At 39.4% G+C, this 19,386-nt stretch overlaps 1 protein-coding gene across 2 annotated transcripts in view; it reads left to right on the top strand.

The window, feature by feature from the left end:
• PAPSS1 (3'-phosphoadenosine 5'-phosphosulfate synthase 1) overlaps positions 1-19,386 on the top strand; it is a 72,697-nt gene that overhangs the window by 35,937 nt on the left and 17,374 nt on the right. For both annotated transcript variants that reach the window (XM_077815113.1, XM_077815114.1), the window contains exons 6-10: positions 4,360-4,473; positions 6,365-6,476; positions 9,884-10,089; positions 12,495-12,630; positions 15,815-16,083. In XM_077815113.1, coding sequence (XP_077671239.1) covers positions 4,360-4,473; positions 6,365-6,476; positions 9,884-10,089; positions 12,495-12,630; positions 15,815-16,083 — 837 coding nt within the window. The remainder of the gene's footprint in view (positions 1-4,359; positions 4,474-6,364; positions 6,477-9,883; positions 10,090-12,494; positions 12,631-15,814; positions 16,084-19,386) is intronic.

The following is a 19,386-nucleotide window of genomic DNA, read 5'->3' as shown; positions in this document are numbered from 1 at the left end:
GATGATCTTCCTGATAACATCATCCTGGCCACTATGGATATAGAAGCCCTCTACACCAGCGTTCCACACAAAGATGGACTACAAGCCGTCAGGAACAGTATCCCCAATAATGTCACTGCAAACCTGGTGGCTGAACTTTGTGACTTTGTCCTTACCCTTAACTATTTTACATTTGGGGACAATGTATACCTTCAGATCAGCGGCACTGCTATGGGTACCCGTATGGCCCCACAGTATGCCAACATTTTTATGGCTGACTTAGAACAACGCTTCCTCAGCTCTCGTCCCCTAACGCCCCTACTCTGCTTATGCTATATTGATGACATCTTCATCATCTGGACCCATGGAAAAGAAGCCCTTGAGGAATTCCACCATGATTTCAACAATTTCCATCCCACCATCAACCTCAGCCTGGTCCAGTCCACACAAGAGATCCCCTTCCTGGACACTACAGTGCTAATAAGCGATGGTCACATAAACACCACCCTATACCGGAAACCTACTGACCGCTATTCCTACCTACATGCCTCCAGCTTTCACCCTGACCACACCACACGATCCATTGTCTAAAGCCAAGCTCTGCGATACAACCGCATTTGCTCCAACCCCTCAGACAGAGACAAACACGTACAAGATCTCTATCAAGCATTCTTACAACTACAGTACCCACCTGCGGAAGCGAAGAAACAGATTGATAGAGCCAGAAGAGTTCCCAGAAGTCACCTACTACAAGACAGGCCTAACAAAGAAAATAACAGAACGCCACTAGCCGTCACCTTCAGCCCCCAACTAAAACCCCTCCAACACATTACTATGGATCTACAACCTATCCTGAAGGATGACCCAACACTCTCACAAATCTTGGGAGACAGGCCAGTCCTTGCCTACAGACAGCCCCCCAACCTGAAGCAAATACTCACCAGCAACCACATACCACACAACAGAACCACTAACCCAGGAACCTATCCTTGCAACAAAGCCCGTTACCAACTGTGCCCACATATCTATTCAGGGGACACCATCACAGGGCCTAATAACATCAGCCACACTATCAGAGGCTCGTTCGCCTGCACATCCACCAATGTGATATATGCCATCATGTGCCAGCAATGCCCCTCTGCCATGTACATTGGTCAAACTGGACAGTCTCTACGTAAAAGAATAAATGGACACAAATCAGATGTCAAGAATTATAACATGCCTAAACCAGTCGGAGAACACTCCAATCTCTCTGGTCTCGCGATTACAGACATGAAAGTTGCGATATTACAACAGAAAAACCAGAGTCCAGCGAGAGACTGCTGAATTGGAATTCATTTGCAAATTGGATACAATTAACTTAGGTTACCTTGCATAATGACTTAGCCACTCCCAGTCTCTATTCAAGCCTATTCCCCCTTCCTCAGACGTTCTTGTTAAACCCTGGATTTAAGCATAGAGGACTACTGCTATGTTCCTGGGTTAGTCAATGACTCATGGTTTAGCAAGATTGCGCATAAAGAACCATTTTAGACAAGTGGAAGATAACACAGTATTTCTAATGTCAACATATGTCTCTTGAATCTTATATACCCTAGCATTTTATACTGTCCATCAGAAGATGACTGAGAGCCAGGTGAGAGATTTGATCATGGGCCTGATATGCTCACAGTGGCCTAAGCCATGGAGGAGGTTAGCAGATGCTTTCTGGACCATCTGGAGTTTGTGCATAGAATCATAGAATATCAGGGTTGGAAGGGACCTCAGGAGGTCATCTAGTCCAACCCCCTATTCAAAGCAGGACCAATCCCCAATTTTTTGCCCCAGATCCCTAAATGGCCTCAAGGATTGAACTCACAACCCTAGGTTTAGCAGGGCAATGCTCAAACCACTGAGCTATCCCTCACCCCAAAGGCTTCACATTCAGCTGTAATCTAGCCTAGATGTGACAAATGCATGGTCCCTTGTGATCAGCTTATTATCCAGGAAGAAGGGATGAAGTTTCCTTGTGAGCTGGAGGTGAAAGAAGACATTTTTTTAGAAACTGATGTTTCCTGCTCATTCAAGCTTACTGAGGCATCAAAGTATCCTGAGGCTTTCTACCACATTGATGAATCATGGCTGTGTACCTTCAGTGGAATGTGGATACTGTGTCTTATAGTTTTCAGAGTAGCAGCCGTGTTAGTCTGTATCTGTAAAAAGAAAAGGAGTACTTGTGGCACCTTAGAGACTATCAAATTTATTAGCGCATAAGCTTTCGTGAGCTACATCCGATGAAGTGAGCTGTAGCTCACGAAAGCTTATGCTCTAATAAATTTGTTAGTCTCTAAGGTGCCACAAGTACTCCTTTTTCTTTTTTGTGTCTTACAGTATTTTTCAGGGCTTCTTGAGCTTTGGCATGTGCGATGGGACCAAACTCAGTCAGGTGCAGTGGAATGGATAATACTATCTAGTCAGTGCTAGAAGCTTCTTTCCCAGGTAGCCCCATATGTATTCAGTCGACCTTGTCAGCAAAGTATGCAGACTGCTCTTCACATCAGTCGATGCCTAAGTCTGGTATATAGGATGTGCAATCTGGGTTGAGAAGATGGTTTACTATGCAATAGAGCTCTCATAGCCATGATTCTGCTCGGTCGTTTGTGGGGGAGGAGAACGCTCATTTTGCCTTCTTTCCTGCAGTGGCATGTATTTGTATTGTGCAAATCTTAATGAACAGCAAATAAAACCAGCAGCTTTTGCGCCATGTATATTTGTTTGAGCTTCCTTTTCACGTAAACTAGTTCTTAGAGATGGCATTATTTTCACTCTTGTCTATAGAGATTTATTAGTTCCTTGTCTAATAATTGGCCAGACATTCCTCCTTTTTTCCATAACTACAGGTGCTTTATCACTTCTCTGTCCCACCTTGATTTCTGCAAATGATACCCATGATCTGTCATGCAGTTTACTCAAATGATGCCAGTTGCATAAGATGCAGAGAACATTCCTTTTTGAAACACTAAGAACAAACTGTCAGTGAATTACAGAAGCACTAATCTGTATATTAGTTGCAGGAAATGGAAGAATTTAGGAATAGATTTATATTCATGCTATGTTTTTGCAAATGACTTATTTTAAAGCTGTCTGCACCAGTTTCTTGCCTGTGTCAAAAACAGAACACAGCTAAAAGTTTTGCAAAAAGGGACATCATACTCTAAAAATTATAATAGCTGACTGACGAATGTTTCACTGACTTCAGTTACTAATACGACTGGAACACTTGGTTGGATTCTGAAACTAGCCATCACTGGAGAGGAATTAATTTTCTAGTGAAATTATATGGTGTTCCTCCTTTAAATATTTATCATTTTTCTCTAAGATGGTGAATGGACACTTGTGTGTGTCCTGTACATCTCATGGAATCTGTTACACAATATATATTTTTAAAATAGACAGACATGGAATAGACATTTAATTTTTATTTTAGACTTTAAATGATGTAGATTTGGATTTTGGGTTATAGCAGAAGTCTATCATAGTACTTTTATTGTTGCTATCTGACTGCCATGTCAGACATCTTGAACGAGGGATAAGGATAAGGAGGATAAGGCTAGGGGGAGACTGAGGATGACAATCAGTATACCAAGAAACAGAAGAGGAAGCTTGAAATTTCTTCATTTGGGCAGTTTTCTCTTGTGAAGACTTTAGTTCAAGTCCCAATCCTACAAACACTTACATACATGTGTAACTGTATGCACAGAGTGTTTGTTTCCATTGAATTCAGTAAAACTTCTTATGTAAAACTACTTCATGTTAGTGTTCGGATTGGTGCACTTGTATTATCCACTATTTACATGTAATATTTAAATTTGTGCCAGTGCTTTGTGGTAATCAAATTTGCTTGAGAAGCATATTTTGCACTGCTTTGTTAACCTTGCTAAAGTTTCCTGTGCAATTAGTTGCTTAAATTCCAAAATGAATGAATGTTCTCTCTTTCTGCATAAGTAAATAAAGTTTAAAAAATTTTACATGCCCTGACACGAGCTAAATTTGTAAATGACAAATACAGTACTAATGAAAAATTGTATTCAGTTCAGTGATAAGTAGTTACTCTGTAGTTGCTAGAGTTTATACCATACTATATAATTATAAGAGTTCAGAAAAAGGTTCCTTATCAGGGCACTTAACCTATGCAAAAATTAATACCTCTAGCCAACTTGTTGGCTAGCAATATATCAAACTTTTAGAATAAATTTGGTTTTCAACTGAATAAAAATGATTTAAGATGTATACCGCTCAGAGAGATTCTGCAACAATAAAGTATTACCTTGACCATATGTTCAGCAGCTGAAAAGCATTTTGAGTGAGTACTGAATTATGATTCTTTTTTTTTATATGTAGGACATTGTACCGGTGGATGCCTCTTATGAGGTAAAAGAGCTGTATGTGCCAGAAAACAAGCTGAAATTGGCCAAAAGTGATGCAGAGACTCTGCTAACGTTGGAAATAAATAAGGTAGAGGAGTAATGGTATTGTGTTTCAGTGATTTGATTTCTGAAGCTGAAGCCAGAGTCTAATCTGTCAATTCAGGAGTTATAGCACAGTACCTAAACTAGTTACACGCTGTAACTTTTTAAAGATTGCTACAACATCCGCTTTGCTGATCTTTTGTTATCTTTGAGTCTCCATGACCTCAAAACTAATTGTTAGCATTTTAAAAAAATTTAGTTAATTCCCTTAATATCTCTATGACATGAGTCGGATCGTCTGTATGATATGTTTTCTAGTTTCCTAAACAAAGCAGTCTCCTACCTGCCTTTTATAGATAGATAGCTTTTTGTACAAGTTCTTAATTATTTTACAAATGTCCAGGCTTTTTTATTTTTCTTAAAGACAGATTTATACTATAGAAGGTGACTCTTTGTAATTTCATCCTTTTCTTTTTATTAACTAAGTTACATTTTTTTTTCCTGTCACTTATTTTTCTTTTTTGCTTTTAGCTATCATGACCTCATGCTGCTTTTTCGCTCCCCTTGGCTTCCCTGCTGGATGCCTTGACCTACTCTGTTCTTATTTGATTAATTTACTACTCTTCCAGTTCATATTTGAGCCAGTCTTTTGAAAACACAGACTGGCTGCTTTTTGTTCCTTGTATTCTTCTTTTTTTCAGAGGAATTGGGCCATGAGCCAGCAAAGCACTTAAACACAGACTTAACTGTAAGCACATGAGTTTTCCTTTTAACTTTTTAATGAGTTTACTAGTGCTTAAGCATATGCTTAACTTTAGGTGCTTTGTGGGATCAAGGTCTCAATCTGTCTTGGAAGGATGCCTTAAGATTTCCAGTCTTTTTTTTCTACACCTGTGGATTTTAACACTTCCTCTCACTGCAGTTTATTAGATTCCTTGCTCTGCTGCCTTCTGTGAAGTTATCTGTTGCTTTTCTGAATTAAAGTAGCTTATTGGTCACTAGTACCAAGCTTCTTATATTGTAAATTGCTTCCTCTCTCTATTGGTAAGAAATAGATCAAGAAAAAAAAATTCCCCCCTCCTTTTTTTTTTGGTTACTAAATACCAACAAAAGCTGTGGGAGAAATCTGCATCTTAATTGTCTCAACATGAGGTAAACAAAGTAGTAAATATTAGTCATGTACTTGTATTACATGCGCTCTTGCACAACGGACCTGCCCAAGCTCAGCAAGCTCTTCCTTGTGAAAAGCTCTTGACTCAGTCTCATTAATGTGCATACAGAAATAATAAAACAGTTGTGATACATCTCACTGTGTGGCCTTTACTAAGTGTTAAGGGAGGAAATTCCCTGTAAACTGATATCAGTCTTTTAAACTAAAATAAGTAGTAGTCTGATTATTATGAGGCTGACGGGAGGGGGGGGAGACTTAACTGCTTTTTGCTATAAAAATACCACTTCTAATTGATTAAAAGACTTTTAACAGTTATGCCCAGGATTATTTTTCTGTTTTATGTGTTTCCCTCATCCTCTTGCTTAAGAATGTAAGTAGCCCTATGTATAAGACATGGTCTTGTTCATTGCAGAACTATCTGAATTCTGCTAATTTGAACTACTAAAGGCCTTCAGTATACAAACTAATTGCAATTCATTTATTTCTAGCATAGCATTGGAAATTCAGCTAATACGATGCTGGAAATGTGAAAAGTAGCTCATTTATAAATTGTGAGGAGGAAAAAGGCATTTTTTTTCTGTGAAGAGACTGAGATCTATGCTACTGATGATTAATGCTCTCTATTAAAAGCTGATCTGTACTTACATATACATTAGATTTAGTATGGAGAATATATCTGTATTCTGAAAAAAAATTCTCGAAGGTTACTTGGCTCAGTGCATGGAGTTCACTGGTGTCAGCATGTGTATGTCTGTCTCTTTATCAGGTGGATATGCAATGGGTGCAAGTACTGGCAGAAGGTTGGGCAACACCACTTAATGGCTTTATGAGAGAGAGAGAATACTTGCAATGCCTTCATTTTGACTGCCTTCTGGATGGTAAGGCATTTCAGTTTAAAAATACTTTTTAAAACCACCCGAAGCACACAGCTCTGTAGCTTTGTTGTGGTACATTGATTTGCCATGTGAGAACTGTATTAGATGTGTGTCCTCTCCTGAGGACAGAGAATCAAAACTTGCAAATGATTAAACTTAATATGAAATAATATCTTGCTTTTAGCTTCTGCCTTCTTGTTACTGGATTAGTTTTATAAATGAAAACCTTCCACAATTAATAATTATCTTCAGCAGTGTATATGTCTTTCAAACTTTCCTATTCACTTTTGAAAAACTTTGTCCTTCTCCAGTCTCGTTAATTTTTGGTATTCAGGGTTACTGATAAATAACTGTTAGTATGTAGCTCTGGACCAAGATTGTCTAAAGACATGTTCTGTGGCTGTGCCAGAGTGAAGAGAGTGCAAAGTGATTCTCTGCTGAGGCTTGGAGCCATGGCAGACAAAACCAAGAAGAAGGTTCAGGCCCTTCTGGTCCCCTTTGAAGCTCTGCTGGACTCCAGCCTGTCTGATTTTGCTTTTGCCTCTTACAGCTCCCCTTTGCTACAGAATTGACTCCCGTCTCACCATTTCCTGCTGTTATTCTTTGTCTGCCATGCTGCCTCCAACAATTGTTACTCCTGTCTTATCCCAATGTTCCAGATACCTCTTTTAAATCCCCTTATTTCTTTTACAAATCTCTCAAATACTAACCTGTATAATAAAATGTTATCACCATTCCATTATTTCATACTCTTCAGGTTTGCACCACCCTCTGAGACTTCTTTCTTTCTTTCCATACCATTCCATTTCTTTGTCTCTCTGCCCTGTAAAGCTCATTCGTATAGAGACTTCAGCTTCTTTTTGCATCTTGTACATGACTGAATGTACTGTTTAACAAAATGTACATCCTTTTGTAGTGATACTATAAATGCAGATAAAAAGTTTAGTGAAAAGTTTTTTAAAATGGTGGAGTATTTTAATATTCTTTGGAAAAATATCTGGTTACTGTTTTTGAAACAGAATGTATCTCTGTCTGTGTAGAGCTGTCCTGCAATTCTGTTCTTTTGTCTGGTTGTATCTGTAAATGCAACTGCTTTCAGTTTTGCCTCTGTTTCTTTCTTTGATTCTTATTTAGGTCAGACACATGGAGAGAGTAGCAATGTAGGGAACATGTGGGAAGAAAGATGTTGGGGTGAGGGGTAGAAACAGCTGCACCCCTGTCAGTATACCTACAATCTTTCCTTTGATCACAGATTTTTCAACATTTCAGAGGCCTGTAGTTTCACAGATGGTCATTTGAGGGCAGGTCCTTCAGTGAGAAAAGAAAAGAAACGTCAATTTTCAGATTGAAGGTAGAGAGGAAATATAGTGCCTAAGGAGGTGATAGCAGCCATTCGGCAGTGTGTGTTTGGTGGTATTCATTTTGAAACATGCCTTTTTCCCAAATCACTTCTTCTGTTCACCTGTTCTGTTCCTTGCATTTTTCTTACATTTGTGTATTAGCAGTTAATTACAAGCTAAAATTATTTTGTAACAAATAACAAAATGCATTCCCCCATTTTCCCCGTTCTTTGTGCGAATAAAGTTTACTTCAGCACAATGCAATTTCGAAGCCCGTAGCCCCAAAACTTTTCCTTCATGGCTTTAGTTTGCAGCCCTAGACTTGTCATAGTTATAGAGCAAGCTGCGCTTTAGACCCCTTTACAGTTCTTCTTGAGTACACACCTCAGGCAACAGGCTATGCTGCCTTCACCTCTCTAGGTGGAACCCCATGGTTCTATCACTGCTACACTGGATCTTTGGGGTGCGGCCCCCACTGTGCCCAAAGGCTACTTAACTTCCAGGGTGTTTGTATGCATTTTTTAATGCAATTTTGAAAAGTTGTAGTAAATCAGGGTTAGCAATTTTTGACTGTCAAGTGAAATATTAATTATTTAACATTGTGTTTTTGGGTTTTGTTTTTTTTTTTGCAACCAAACCTTAGTGGTGGGCAAGTAGACTGGCTGATAAAAGGTTTGACGCTTTTGCAACACAGTAAATGTTTCTCTTTTGTACAACTAAGTGCTTAATAAGTGCTATTTTATCCTTTGTTTGCTTTGGAAAACAAAGAATCTGGATACTAAGACTAAATTCTGAGTGCAAGTATGCGACACACCTTTCATTTCAGATTACATGAGAGACTGGGAATAAAAAATTATTGCATGTTCTTTTCCAGCCAACTTCATCATTTTTAACTTTCTGACTCTAGGGGCAGGTTTGAAAGGTTTCTAAAATGTATTGTCCAAAGATGTGAATTTACATAGGGCCAGAGGTGAATTCTTAACCCCACTGAATTCATTGGCCAAATTCCCGTTGACTTCAGTGGGGACAGGATTTTGCCCTAGGTGAATACCCTGGAGTTTCTCATTATTATGCTAAGTATGACATTAAGACTTCAAGCTTTTTCAGTTAATTTACAATAACTAGTCCACTAGTCTCTCATAACCTAATTCCCTTATTGTTGTCAAGAAAAATAAGACTTCCAGCATGTGGTAATGAAGTAAATCTTTAAAAATGAAGATCACATGTAGTTTTAGAATTGACGTGCTCTGGGCTAGTTTTGTGGGAAGTTGACAGTTGATAAGATTGCAACTAAACAAACATATGCTAAATGTCTGACCAACTCAGTTGTCAATGTGTTTTGAAACATATGGGTTCAGGTAGTTCAGTCTGAAAATATGTTGATTCTCTCAATATTATAGTAGTAAAAACTTAACTTTTGAATTAATTGAATAATATACACTAGCTGATTTGACGTTTTTGACCACTTTCCATCACATTGAACTTGTCCAAGCATCTGAAGTACAACTAACAAAAATGTTAGTGGGAACCAGAGGTTAAAATGCAGATTTGTGCCCAGATGATTTTTAGATGATCTTCTGATTTAAAAGGCAACATTGAACAAGAAGTGAAGAGCCTCCTTTTACTCCCTGAATGTCAGTTTTGGAACCACATACCCTAGTATGTAAGGCTGTTCCGGCAGCCATAAAACATGGACTATCTTTAGACTCCAAATATTTGTGTCTAGTATCAATCTTTTGACAGATAGTTCTGTCTGTGTAGATTAGAAGGTTTTGGTACCACTTTCATTAGTGCACATGTTGATTGTGTCACAACCAATTTTTAAACACGCTGGTTCCTTCTCAAGACTTGGTGCCTAAATTACTGTATAGCTACCTTGTATCTCATAGAGGAGCACAATCTCAAGTATTTTATTCTAAAATTTGCCCCTTTAGCACCAGTTAAGTGTAATTACTTGAACTATGTGTCATGGAATGTATAGCTTGTATTATAACTTGTTAGAAAGAGAAGATTGGGTTTGCATATGCCATTTGGTCACCATTTGTGACGTGTGTATTCTTTATCCTACAGGAGGAGTTATTAACCTATCAGTGCCTATAGTGCTGACAGCTAGCCACGAAGACAAAGAGAGACTGGATGGATGTACAGCTCTTGCACTGGTGTATGAGAGGCGTCGTGTGGCCATTCTTCGTAACCCAGAGTTTTATGAACACAGGAAAGAGGAACGCTGTGCCAGGCAGTGGGGAACAATATGCAAGGAACATCCCTACATCAAGGTTGTTTGAAAGCTGTGTTATCTAGCTCTAATTAAAACTATCCTTTTTGTAGAGTTATAGTTGCAAGTGGAGTAGAGTTGACACCAGCAACTGTTTACCTGGACCAAAAATTCTTTGCTCTTCTGTTTAATTTTTAGACAGAAGTAAAGCTTTTACTGTTCGATGCAGCTGATCTCTATTGCGTACTCTTCACTTGTTAGTGTGGCATTCTAAAATGAGTGGATGATCTACATGTGAAACGCATAGACTGTGCCACAGAATCAGCAATAGATCAGAGAAGAGAACTTTCTCCTTGGGTACACTTAGGAAATGCAGCCTTCTGTTTAAGGTGGGCCCAGATGGGTCATCAAAACTACTCAAGCAGCAGATGAACATGGTGCATATGGGGTGTATCTATCCTCCCTGAATATATAGTGGATGGTTTTGAAGGTATTGAAACATTTAGTGTTCCCTCTCATAGGGATAATTAACTTTCCTGTCTCCTTGCACTCTGCCTACCACAATGCGTGTTCTGATCATTGAGTAGTCTTCGTGACTGTGTCTTAAGGTTTGTAAACTCTGTTCGTTAGGGTTTGTAAGCTCTATGTGGATACTGCATTAAAGATTACCTGGGTTATCTCCAGTTGAGATGTTTTTTGAATAGTCTTGTTGGCATGCTGATGACTCAAAACCAATGTATTTTTTAAAAACTCAGACTAACTGTGAGTTTGTCCTAAAAAAAGGAAAAGTTATTGATACGTTTAAAAAATCTGTACAACCAATACTTGCACAAATTTGAAAACTGCACACTGTCCTACTTTACATTAACCTTTTAAATAATATAGTGCCATAGAACATTCTTGCGGGAATATGACTATATCTGGAATATTGCATATTTAGCTGTTGCTAAAATTATTTCAATGATCATGCATTCCGTCCTGTACAATGACAGGTCCGGTGGATATGACAGATGGATGGTGAGATTGCAAGTTCAGTAAAAGCTGACAATTATATCGGTTAAAGAAATCCAAGACAATGGAATGCATACAACAGGTGAATGCCACCTTATAGTATGCCACCAATCGCAATATGACTTGGTTAAGATTGGTGTAGGAAATATGAGCCCTCTTCTCATGTCTGCTCAGCAGCTTTGCACCATGTTATCAGCCCAGAGCAGTGGATCTGGCTCCTTAGAATTCCCCTTAGTTAAGAGGACTGTCTAGGTGTCATAGAGCTGGTATAGCAGTTCCTATGTTTTTCACATGCCCCTTTTTTTCTGCCCTTGGGCCTCCATTTCAGCAGGCTTTTTTGCAGAAAAGGGCACCATTTTAGCATTCTTAAACTGTAGTGATCCCTAGCTGTTGGAATGGTCCCTTTGGAGAACTGGAAGCCCGATATAAGTTAGATTTGCCAACAGGTGCAACTTGGCTGGAGCAGATATTCTAGGCTTTGTTACTTCAATATCCTGATTTGTGTAGGTTTAAAAAAAAAAAATCCTTTATTGTAACATTTTGAATGCAGATGTGGCACAAATTTTGTATTCTTCAAATTCCATAATGCTGGAATTTAAGGATAAATTTATTCACACAATTGCTCTTTTGTACAACAACTGGGCAGTTACTGGCTCAGTTGCTCATTTGTGTATCCTTGCATAAAGGCAGCTCTAGCCTTTCAAGAATATGAATTTCATACTTAGATTTCCACGCATACACTTCTGCTCTGTCTTCTTAACATTTGTCATAAATTAATATTTGGTGATAAAGGATGAGATGACACTACTTCTTAAAAGTTATAAATAAGTAAATACCTGTTATGACACAGATTAATAAAAGTCAAGGCAAAATAAATCTAAAAACTTTAAAAATCCTTAAGATTTCAGTTTTAGTCACAAATGTAATTCATTGTAATGGATGAATAGTCAATAAAAACTTTATTTCTTTATTTGCTACTAAATGCTTGTTGTTACTTATTGATTTTGGGTTGACCAGAGCTTTTGTAGGCTTCATTCCAATACTGGGAGTAAGAAGTTTGAACAACAATTAAATGGCATGTGTCCTGAAGTAGGAAGCTTCCCAGGCATCTACACCTTTTGGCTGTGGATATTGCATAATTACACTGGTTAAGATGTTAGTTACTTTTCATTTCTATGCAGCATTTTGAAGGGAAATACACGTGCCAGTCACGGATTAGTTATTCTCACCTTCTTTGCCCTACAATGTAACTGATTCAGATCACATTTCAGTGATTTTAAAAATTACCACTTAGACTCAGAGAGTCTCTATAAAATAGAATGAACTCAAAACAGATTTTAGCAATTGCATTGAAGTGCAGTCCTTTAGATGTTCAGCTGACAACAGTCTTCTGTAACTGAAGTGTTTTTGTTTTAATTTATATGCTGACAAAACCTCTTCCACTCTTTCTTCTAGATGGTGATGGAGCAAGGGGACTGGCTTATTGGTGGAGATCTACAAGTCCTTGACCGTATTTATTGGAATGATGGTCTTGATCAATACCGTCTCACTCCTGCTGAACTAAAGCAGAAATTCAAAGAAATGAATGCTGGTGAGTCACTTTTGTAGCTGTATCCTAGTATTCTCCATATTATCCAGAAGCTTACTGCTGCAAGACTGGATGAGCTTCTTGCCCAGGAGGGACAAACATCATTTGTGGGACATGTATTTTGAAAATGTTTTCAGTATCTTGGAAAACTTGAAATTCTGTCTTCTAGATGAAAAATGGGCAGACATATTCTTTAAAATTTGGGTGAGCTGTTACTTGCCCAAGGCATCATAGCAAGTCAGTGACCATTGAAGACCTGTCTTCCCAGTACCCTTCAGAAACCACTAGATGGCTGCTCCACAACTACATTCTACAACTCAGGAAAAGAAGAGATAACATTGGCTTGTGGTGCAGCATGATTTTAAATGATCATAAGGAAGATGTACACTAAACCTCTCCCCAGTGTGTTCCCAGCTGGATAAACGAGTGCAAGTCTGATTGATTGATTGATTTAATTCAGATCTTCAGAAAGAATTCACTAAGCCATTGCAATATTGAGCCAGAAAGGTAATCTTCAACAACAAGCAAGTGCCTTTTTTCTCCTTCCAGATGTAAAAGAGAGCCTGACTGTTTTGAAAACTTTGTTTTTGTTTGTTAGAAATAATGTGTGTCCACACACACACCCACCCTTAGAGGACTGGATTAGCTTGACTAACTAAAGACTGAAATCTGAACTAGTTGGAGAGGAAGCCATGTTGTGTCAGGCTGTCTAAATTTAGCTATGTGGGTGTATTAATATCTGTGAAACTCAGACTCCTGACAAACTCTTGGTGGGTTGGAGGTTGGGTACGTGGCTTTTTTCTGTGAAAGATTTGACATCCCTGATCCTTCAGTTGAATGCCAAGAATGCTCCCTCTTCAGTTCCCAAGTCCTCAAAGAAATCCTCCAGCAAAACCAGGGAAGACAATTGGTATTTCTGATGGCTTGAAGGGCAAAAAAAAAAAACCCTTTCGTAAAAATAAAATCTTTCAGACTCCTCTGTACAGCATAAAGAACCAGCCCTCCCCCTTATTCCCCCCTCCCCCCCCCAAAAGAACAAGTATAGTTTTTTTTTCAGGTCGCCTTTGATGACTGCCTTTTAAATGAGCCAAATATTATTGGTGTTCTGTAATTCTTTGGAATGCCTTTATAGTGTTTTTCCTTACATATTATCTTCATTGCCTTTTACACTCTTTTAATTAAAATCTATTCCATGCTGCTCTTTGGGAACAAAACACATGAGCCTTGCAAGGAAACTAGCATAACAAAAGGTATTGGAACTTTTTTAGAAGTATTTGGGATCCAATTACTAGCTTCACATCAGAGAAAAGTAACCATTGTGTTAGTTTATTTGTTTTCCGTTTTTAGAGGTTCCTGTTAGATAAATAAGTAACAGACCAAGTGGTAATGACTTGGCAGTAAAGTTGTTTGTTCTTTGCTCTTCTAGCGGAGCCGCAACAAACGGGCTGCTAAGAAAGCACTGTAAGGTGTGGGAGAGGGAGGTAAAAGATGGAACCCAAATCAGCTATACAGAGTTTGAGATATAGAATCCTTACTTTAAGTCTTAGTTATCCAGTGAGCAGACAAACAGTTGTCTGACATCTGAAAAACCTGTTATCCTGGCTTCATTATTTCCTTATAACGAGGTGGTGGTGCTACTGTGCAGTCATGCATGATCCTCATGTCCTTCATTGATTTTCAGTGGAAGGTAAAACACTGTAGTTTTTTTGGTTTGATGTATTGTTGAAATGACTTTAAGGTAATATTAACTCTAGTCTACCTATGTCAGCTGCTTACACTGCATAAACTCTACTATGGTGATTAAAGGTGGAAGAGACCTATTAGGTTGTGTCAAATCCCCTTGTAAAAGGTAGGCTACATTCCTTTTATAGTGGGGGCAGGAGGAAGGGAGGGAAGAGGCAGGAAACGAGAGGGGATATTAAAAGAATTCTGCTGACATCTCAGATAGTCTGTAGACTGTGTGCTGCCTCAGGTTTGTGATCTGGTTATTCTGTAGACTAGTTCATTAAGACCTCCGTGTCCAAAGAACTTTCATGTTCTGGGATCACTGCTAATGTGATGCCTGTTTGGTAGAGTTCAGCAGCAAGCTACTGGATTTGGGTCACTCTGGCAGCTTTATGTTCAACAAATGCCATTGCTGTTGCTTATGGAGAAAAGCATTCTAGATAATAGGGGTGCATTGGTTCATGTATTACATAACGTTTTCTTCTGTGGATATTATGTATACCTAAACCAAAACCAGTATCTTAAATTTCATCCAGAATCCAATCGGTAGAGCCTTGAGCAGATACAAAATTTATACCCGTGGATATCTGTGGAGTTGCAGGGCTCTACCTGTAAATGAGCAAGTCCAGCAGGGCCATGGCCAGCAACCGTGACAGGAACTGCAGCATCAAGTCAGCTGCCACTTGCAGGAGCCAGGGGGGAAGGATAGCTCAGTGGTTTGAACATTGGCCTGCTAAACCCAGGGTTGTGAGTTCAATCCTTGAGGGGGCCATTTAGGGATCTGGGGCAAAAACTGGGGATTGGTCCTGCTTTGAGCAGGGGGTTGGACTAGATGACCTCCTGAGGTCCCTTCCAACTCTGATATTCTATGAGTGCCGAGCCTGGGCAGCTCCTCTGGCATGGCTGTACCGCCCCTAGCCCTACCCACTGGGCGAGCTGTCCCTGGTCATGCTAGTATATGCAAGTGGCTAGCACGCTCCCAGACAGGAGATGTAGACCACTGCGTGGGAGGGACCATGGGACCAGCCAGCTTTCTATGGACCCTGGTTTGAGAACCTCTTGGTAACCAGTACAGATCATGGATCACAGCTGCGATGTGCTCTTGGAGAGATGCCCCACTCAGTAAGCAGACTTGTTTTTCAGTCTATTTTTCTGAATATATTTAATGGGGAGTAGCGCTGTGTAGAGCTCATTGCAGTAGTCTAATTTTCTGAGTGATTAACGTCATTGTATAGGCAATCCATTATTGACACAACTCGATAACCAAAACCTGGACTTATTTTTTGCTTCTGCCTTGTGAGTAAGGTGTGAATCCATGCTGATTGGCTAGTTCGAAAATGCTGATAAAGTACATAAAGCAGTGATCACAATTTAACATTGTTGAATCATGCAGTCTACTGCTCATGGTCTGAACTTCACAAATAGTAACTCTAACCATTTTGGCCCTTTTTTCTTCCCATAGATGCTGTCTTTGCATTCCAGTTGCGCAACCCAGTGCACAATGGCCATGCTCTGTTAATGCAGGATACCCATAAGCAGCTTCTAGAACGGGGCTACCGGCGTCCAGTTCTGCTCTTGCATCCACTTGGTGGCTGGACAAAGGAGGATGATGTTCCTCTGATGTGGCGTATGAAGCAACATGCGGCAGTACTGGAGGAAGGAATATTGAATCCAGAAACAACAGTGGTGGCCATATTTCCATCTCCCATGATGTATGCTGGACCAACGGAGGTAGATAAATTGTGAGAGTATAAAAACAATGCCAGTGTTACTCTGTAATGCTTTGTATTATTGCGCTGTGTATTTTTTTTTTTAAACGGGCAGTTGAGCCTTTAATAATAATCTTCTCTTCCTTAGCAAACAGCACCACAGAAATCTCTTTCCTATTCAGGCAAATATCTGTTTCTATGCAGTAATGGGTTTAAAGTGGGAGATGGGAGACAAAGCAGTGTCAAATTTTTAGATGCTGTTTCCTTTTTTCTGTTAAAAAGACATGATGATACATATCTCTTCACCTTTTCTTTTTAGATGACGTTATAAAGTCTTTTAACATATTGAATAATTGCCAAAAAACAGGGATTTTAGAGATCCTAGTTTTATGTCCCAATTAAAATTGGGACAGTGGGGTGGGTGGATGGGTGTGTGTCTTTGGCAAACTTAATCTAGGGAGAATTGCTTTACGGCGTTACATAAAAATGACTATGAAATAACTTTTGGCAAGATTTTATTTAGAGGTTTGCATTCAAATTGAACCCTCTAGAGGTTGTGGGATACAGTGAAGAGAATTAAATGTTGACATTTGGGGGAGATTATTTGGCTCAGGGGACATTGGTTCTATATCTCATTACCATTTTTTTTTTCCTTCGGGCCATGGGAAGTTCAGATCCTGACTAGGTTCACAGTAACTGAAAATTAACCATCTGATGGCGTTGTGATGGACTTAGTCTAGTTATTGTAGACAGGGAGTCCACATAGCAAAAATCAGCAGTCACATTTAATGTTCGGTTACCTCTCGTTGGCAGGCAAGGTAGTTATGGAGACTGAGCTGCCTTTTCACCCACAGAGAAAGGTAGCTCCAAATCACAGTTGAGACGTGTTAGCAAGGCACTATGGGAAGCTTGTGCTGTTGCTTACGGTGGATATGTTGCCACCTTTCACTAAAACTAGATTCATGCAGTTTAAAAAAATTCTTTTGACATTAACAATGTTATTGCTTTTGGCTGCTACTTGTACTCTGTTGTGGTTTAAGAAAACCAAACACCTGTAAATTAAGTCGCTTATGAATACAGTGTCCCTGTTTCCATGTTTTCCAAGTGAAAATCTTGAGTGTGTAAGAGGGATTTGAACAAAACTCTACCCACAACCTTCAGTCGTGATACTGAATAAAATAAGAAACATCCCCTAATTTATGCAGCATTTCCAATGACCTCAGAAAGCAGCCTGCCAGTAATGTATTGTAACCAGCTAAGGGAAAAAAAACACTCTTCCTTTAATCATTTTCTGTAGGTCATTTAGAAGACATTGGTACCAGATTTGTTTCTTTAGCGCAAATGATTTACAGAACAACAGGCAGCTGTTAAGCCAGTATGGTTATCAACAGGATGTACATGGTTTTCCAGTCTGTAAAGATTTAATGGGCATGTTTTGTAGGCCTCAATTTAACATTTTTGTACTTTAAAAACCTCTTTTTATGGTGTGTTGGGTAACCAGCTAGGAAACCATATTTGGAGTCCTGACAGTTATCTCTGAAGAAAAAGAATCAACTCCAAAAAGGGCAAATGCCATATAAAAACCTAAACTGCTTCAACCACTGGGGAAGATGAGCACATTGTCAAGGAATATGAATGCATCACACTTGGACAATAGTTGCTGATTATGTTCTTGGCTCTCACACTTACACTTTATATGATTCTAAAGCTTTTTGAAATTATTCTAATGAAACATCAGTTGTATCCTCCACCAGGTCTCATTGTGGCTGAGATTTCTTGGTTGTTGTTAGCAGTATGATAGTACAAAACAGCGGTGGCCAACCTGAGCCTGAGAAGGAACCAGAATTTACCAATGTACATTGCCAAAGATCCACAGTACTATGTCAGCAGCCCCACATCAGTTCCCCGCCGATCAGCGCCTCCCTCTCCCTCCCCCACCTCCTAATGAGCTGTTTTGTGGAGTGTAGGAGGCTCGGGGGAGCGAGGGCATGGCAAACTCAGGGGAGGGGATGGGAATGGGGGGGGGTGGGGGGCAGAGCCAGGGGTTGAGCAGTGAGCACCCCTCCTCCCCCGCCCGGCACTTTGGAAAGTTGGCGCCTGTAGCTGCTGTCCTGGAATATACAAGGAGCCGCATATTAACTTCTGAAGAGCCGCATGTGGCTCCGGAGCCACAGATTGGCCACCCTTGGTATAAAACATAAAATTTTCCTTTAGAGATCAGGAAAAGCCCAACAGCTATAGTGGCCCATCTGCATGTTGCTTGTGTAAGTGATGGTGTGTTCATGGTGCAAATGTGTAAAATAGACTTCAGATGCTTTGTTTGTACCCATAGCTCTCATCAGCAGTGGAATCCGGTACATGTGCTGTCTAGCTGTGGTCAAGGTGAAAATTCATACCAGTTGTACAGTGGTAATTCTGTAATTAGTTCCTGGTTCCAGTATTTGCACAGTACTTTGATACTATATGAGCTCCCCTCTTAAACGTTAAATCCTGTGTTTCTTGCCATGTTAACACTTGCAGTATAATTTAATGCAGAATACAGTGTCATGCATAGTTACCTAACACACAGGATATTCATCTTTCAATAGGAGATCTGTGTATGAAGCAGCTGCAGAAGCAGGCCTTTGACTCTTAAAACTGTAAAAATGCGAATTTACATTTTTGCATGTAAATGTTTGGAATAGGAAGATGATTATAGGTGTCTGCAGAAGTCTGTTTAAACCTAACTTTTTGCTGACGCAATTTTTATTTCTAAAGTTGCATGTTTCTAATGTCACAGTAACATAACAGTCTCACTCTGATCTTCTGTATCACTTTTTTTTTCTCGGTGGTTGCCTGGTATTTTTCTTTTAAGACATTTTAATTACCGTCTAACTCAGTGTGTCTATTTTGTGTTCACACTATCAAGTGCAATATTCTGTAGGCTACACCTTTGGAGTCTTAAAAGGTCACCTGCCCTGCAGGGAATTTTCTAACTTGCAGGGTGAATTCTGTTGATTTCCTATAAAAGACACACTCTTCCTCAAGATAGGTAGAATTTTAAGGCATCAGGATTGTACACTGAATGAAAATATGCACATGCACAAGGTGCTGTACTTGTTAAGCTGTATTTAATTCCCCCCCCACCCCCCGTTCCCATCAAAAAGTGTGAAGGTTGACAAACATGAGAATATTTCCTGTTAAGGGGATAAATTGATATCCGCTGAACTTCTCTATCGTTTTCAGTCAATTACTTACTATATATTGTACAGCTAAGCCACACACTGAAAATATTACAGCTAACAATGAAAGAAGAAAATTTGCTTAAGAACTAATTGTATAACTG

This window comes from Eretmochelys imbricata, chromosome 4, assembly GCF_965152235.1.
Source record: "Eretmochelys imbricata isolate rEreImb1 chromosome 4, rEreImb1.hap1, whole genome shotgun sequence".
Taxonomy (NCBI): domain Eukaryota; kingdom Metazoa; phylum Chordata; order Testudines; family Cheloniidae; genus Eretmochelys; species Eretmochelys imbricata.
Note: the sequence above shows the minus strand (reverse complement) of the source record. Positions and strands in the feature narration are given on the sequence as shown.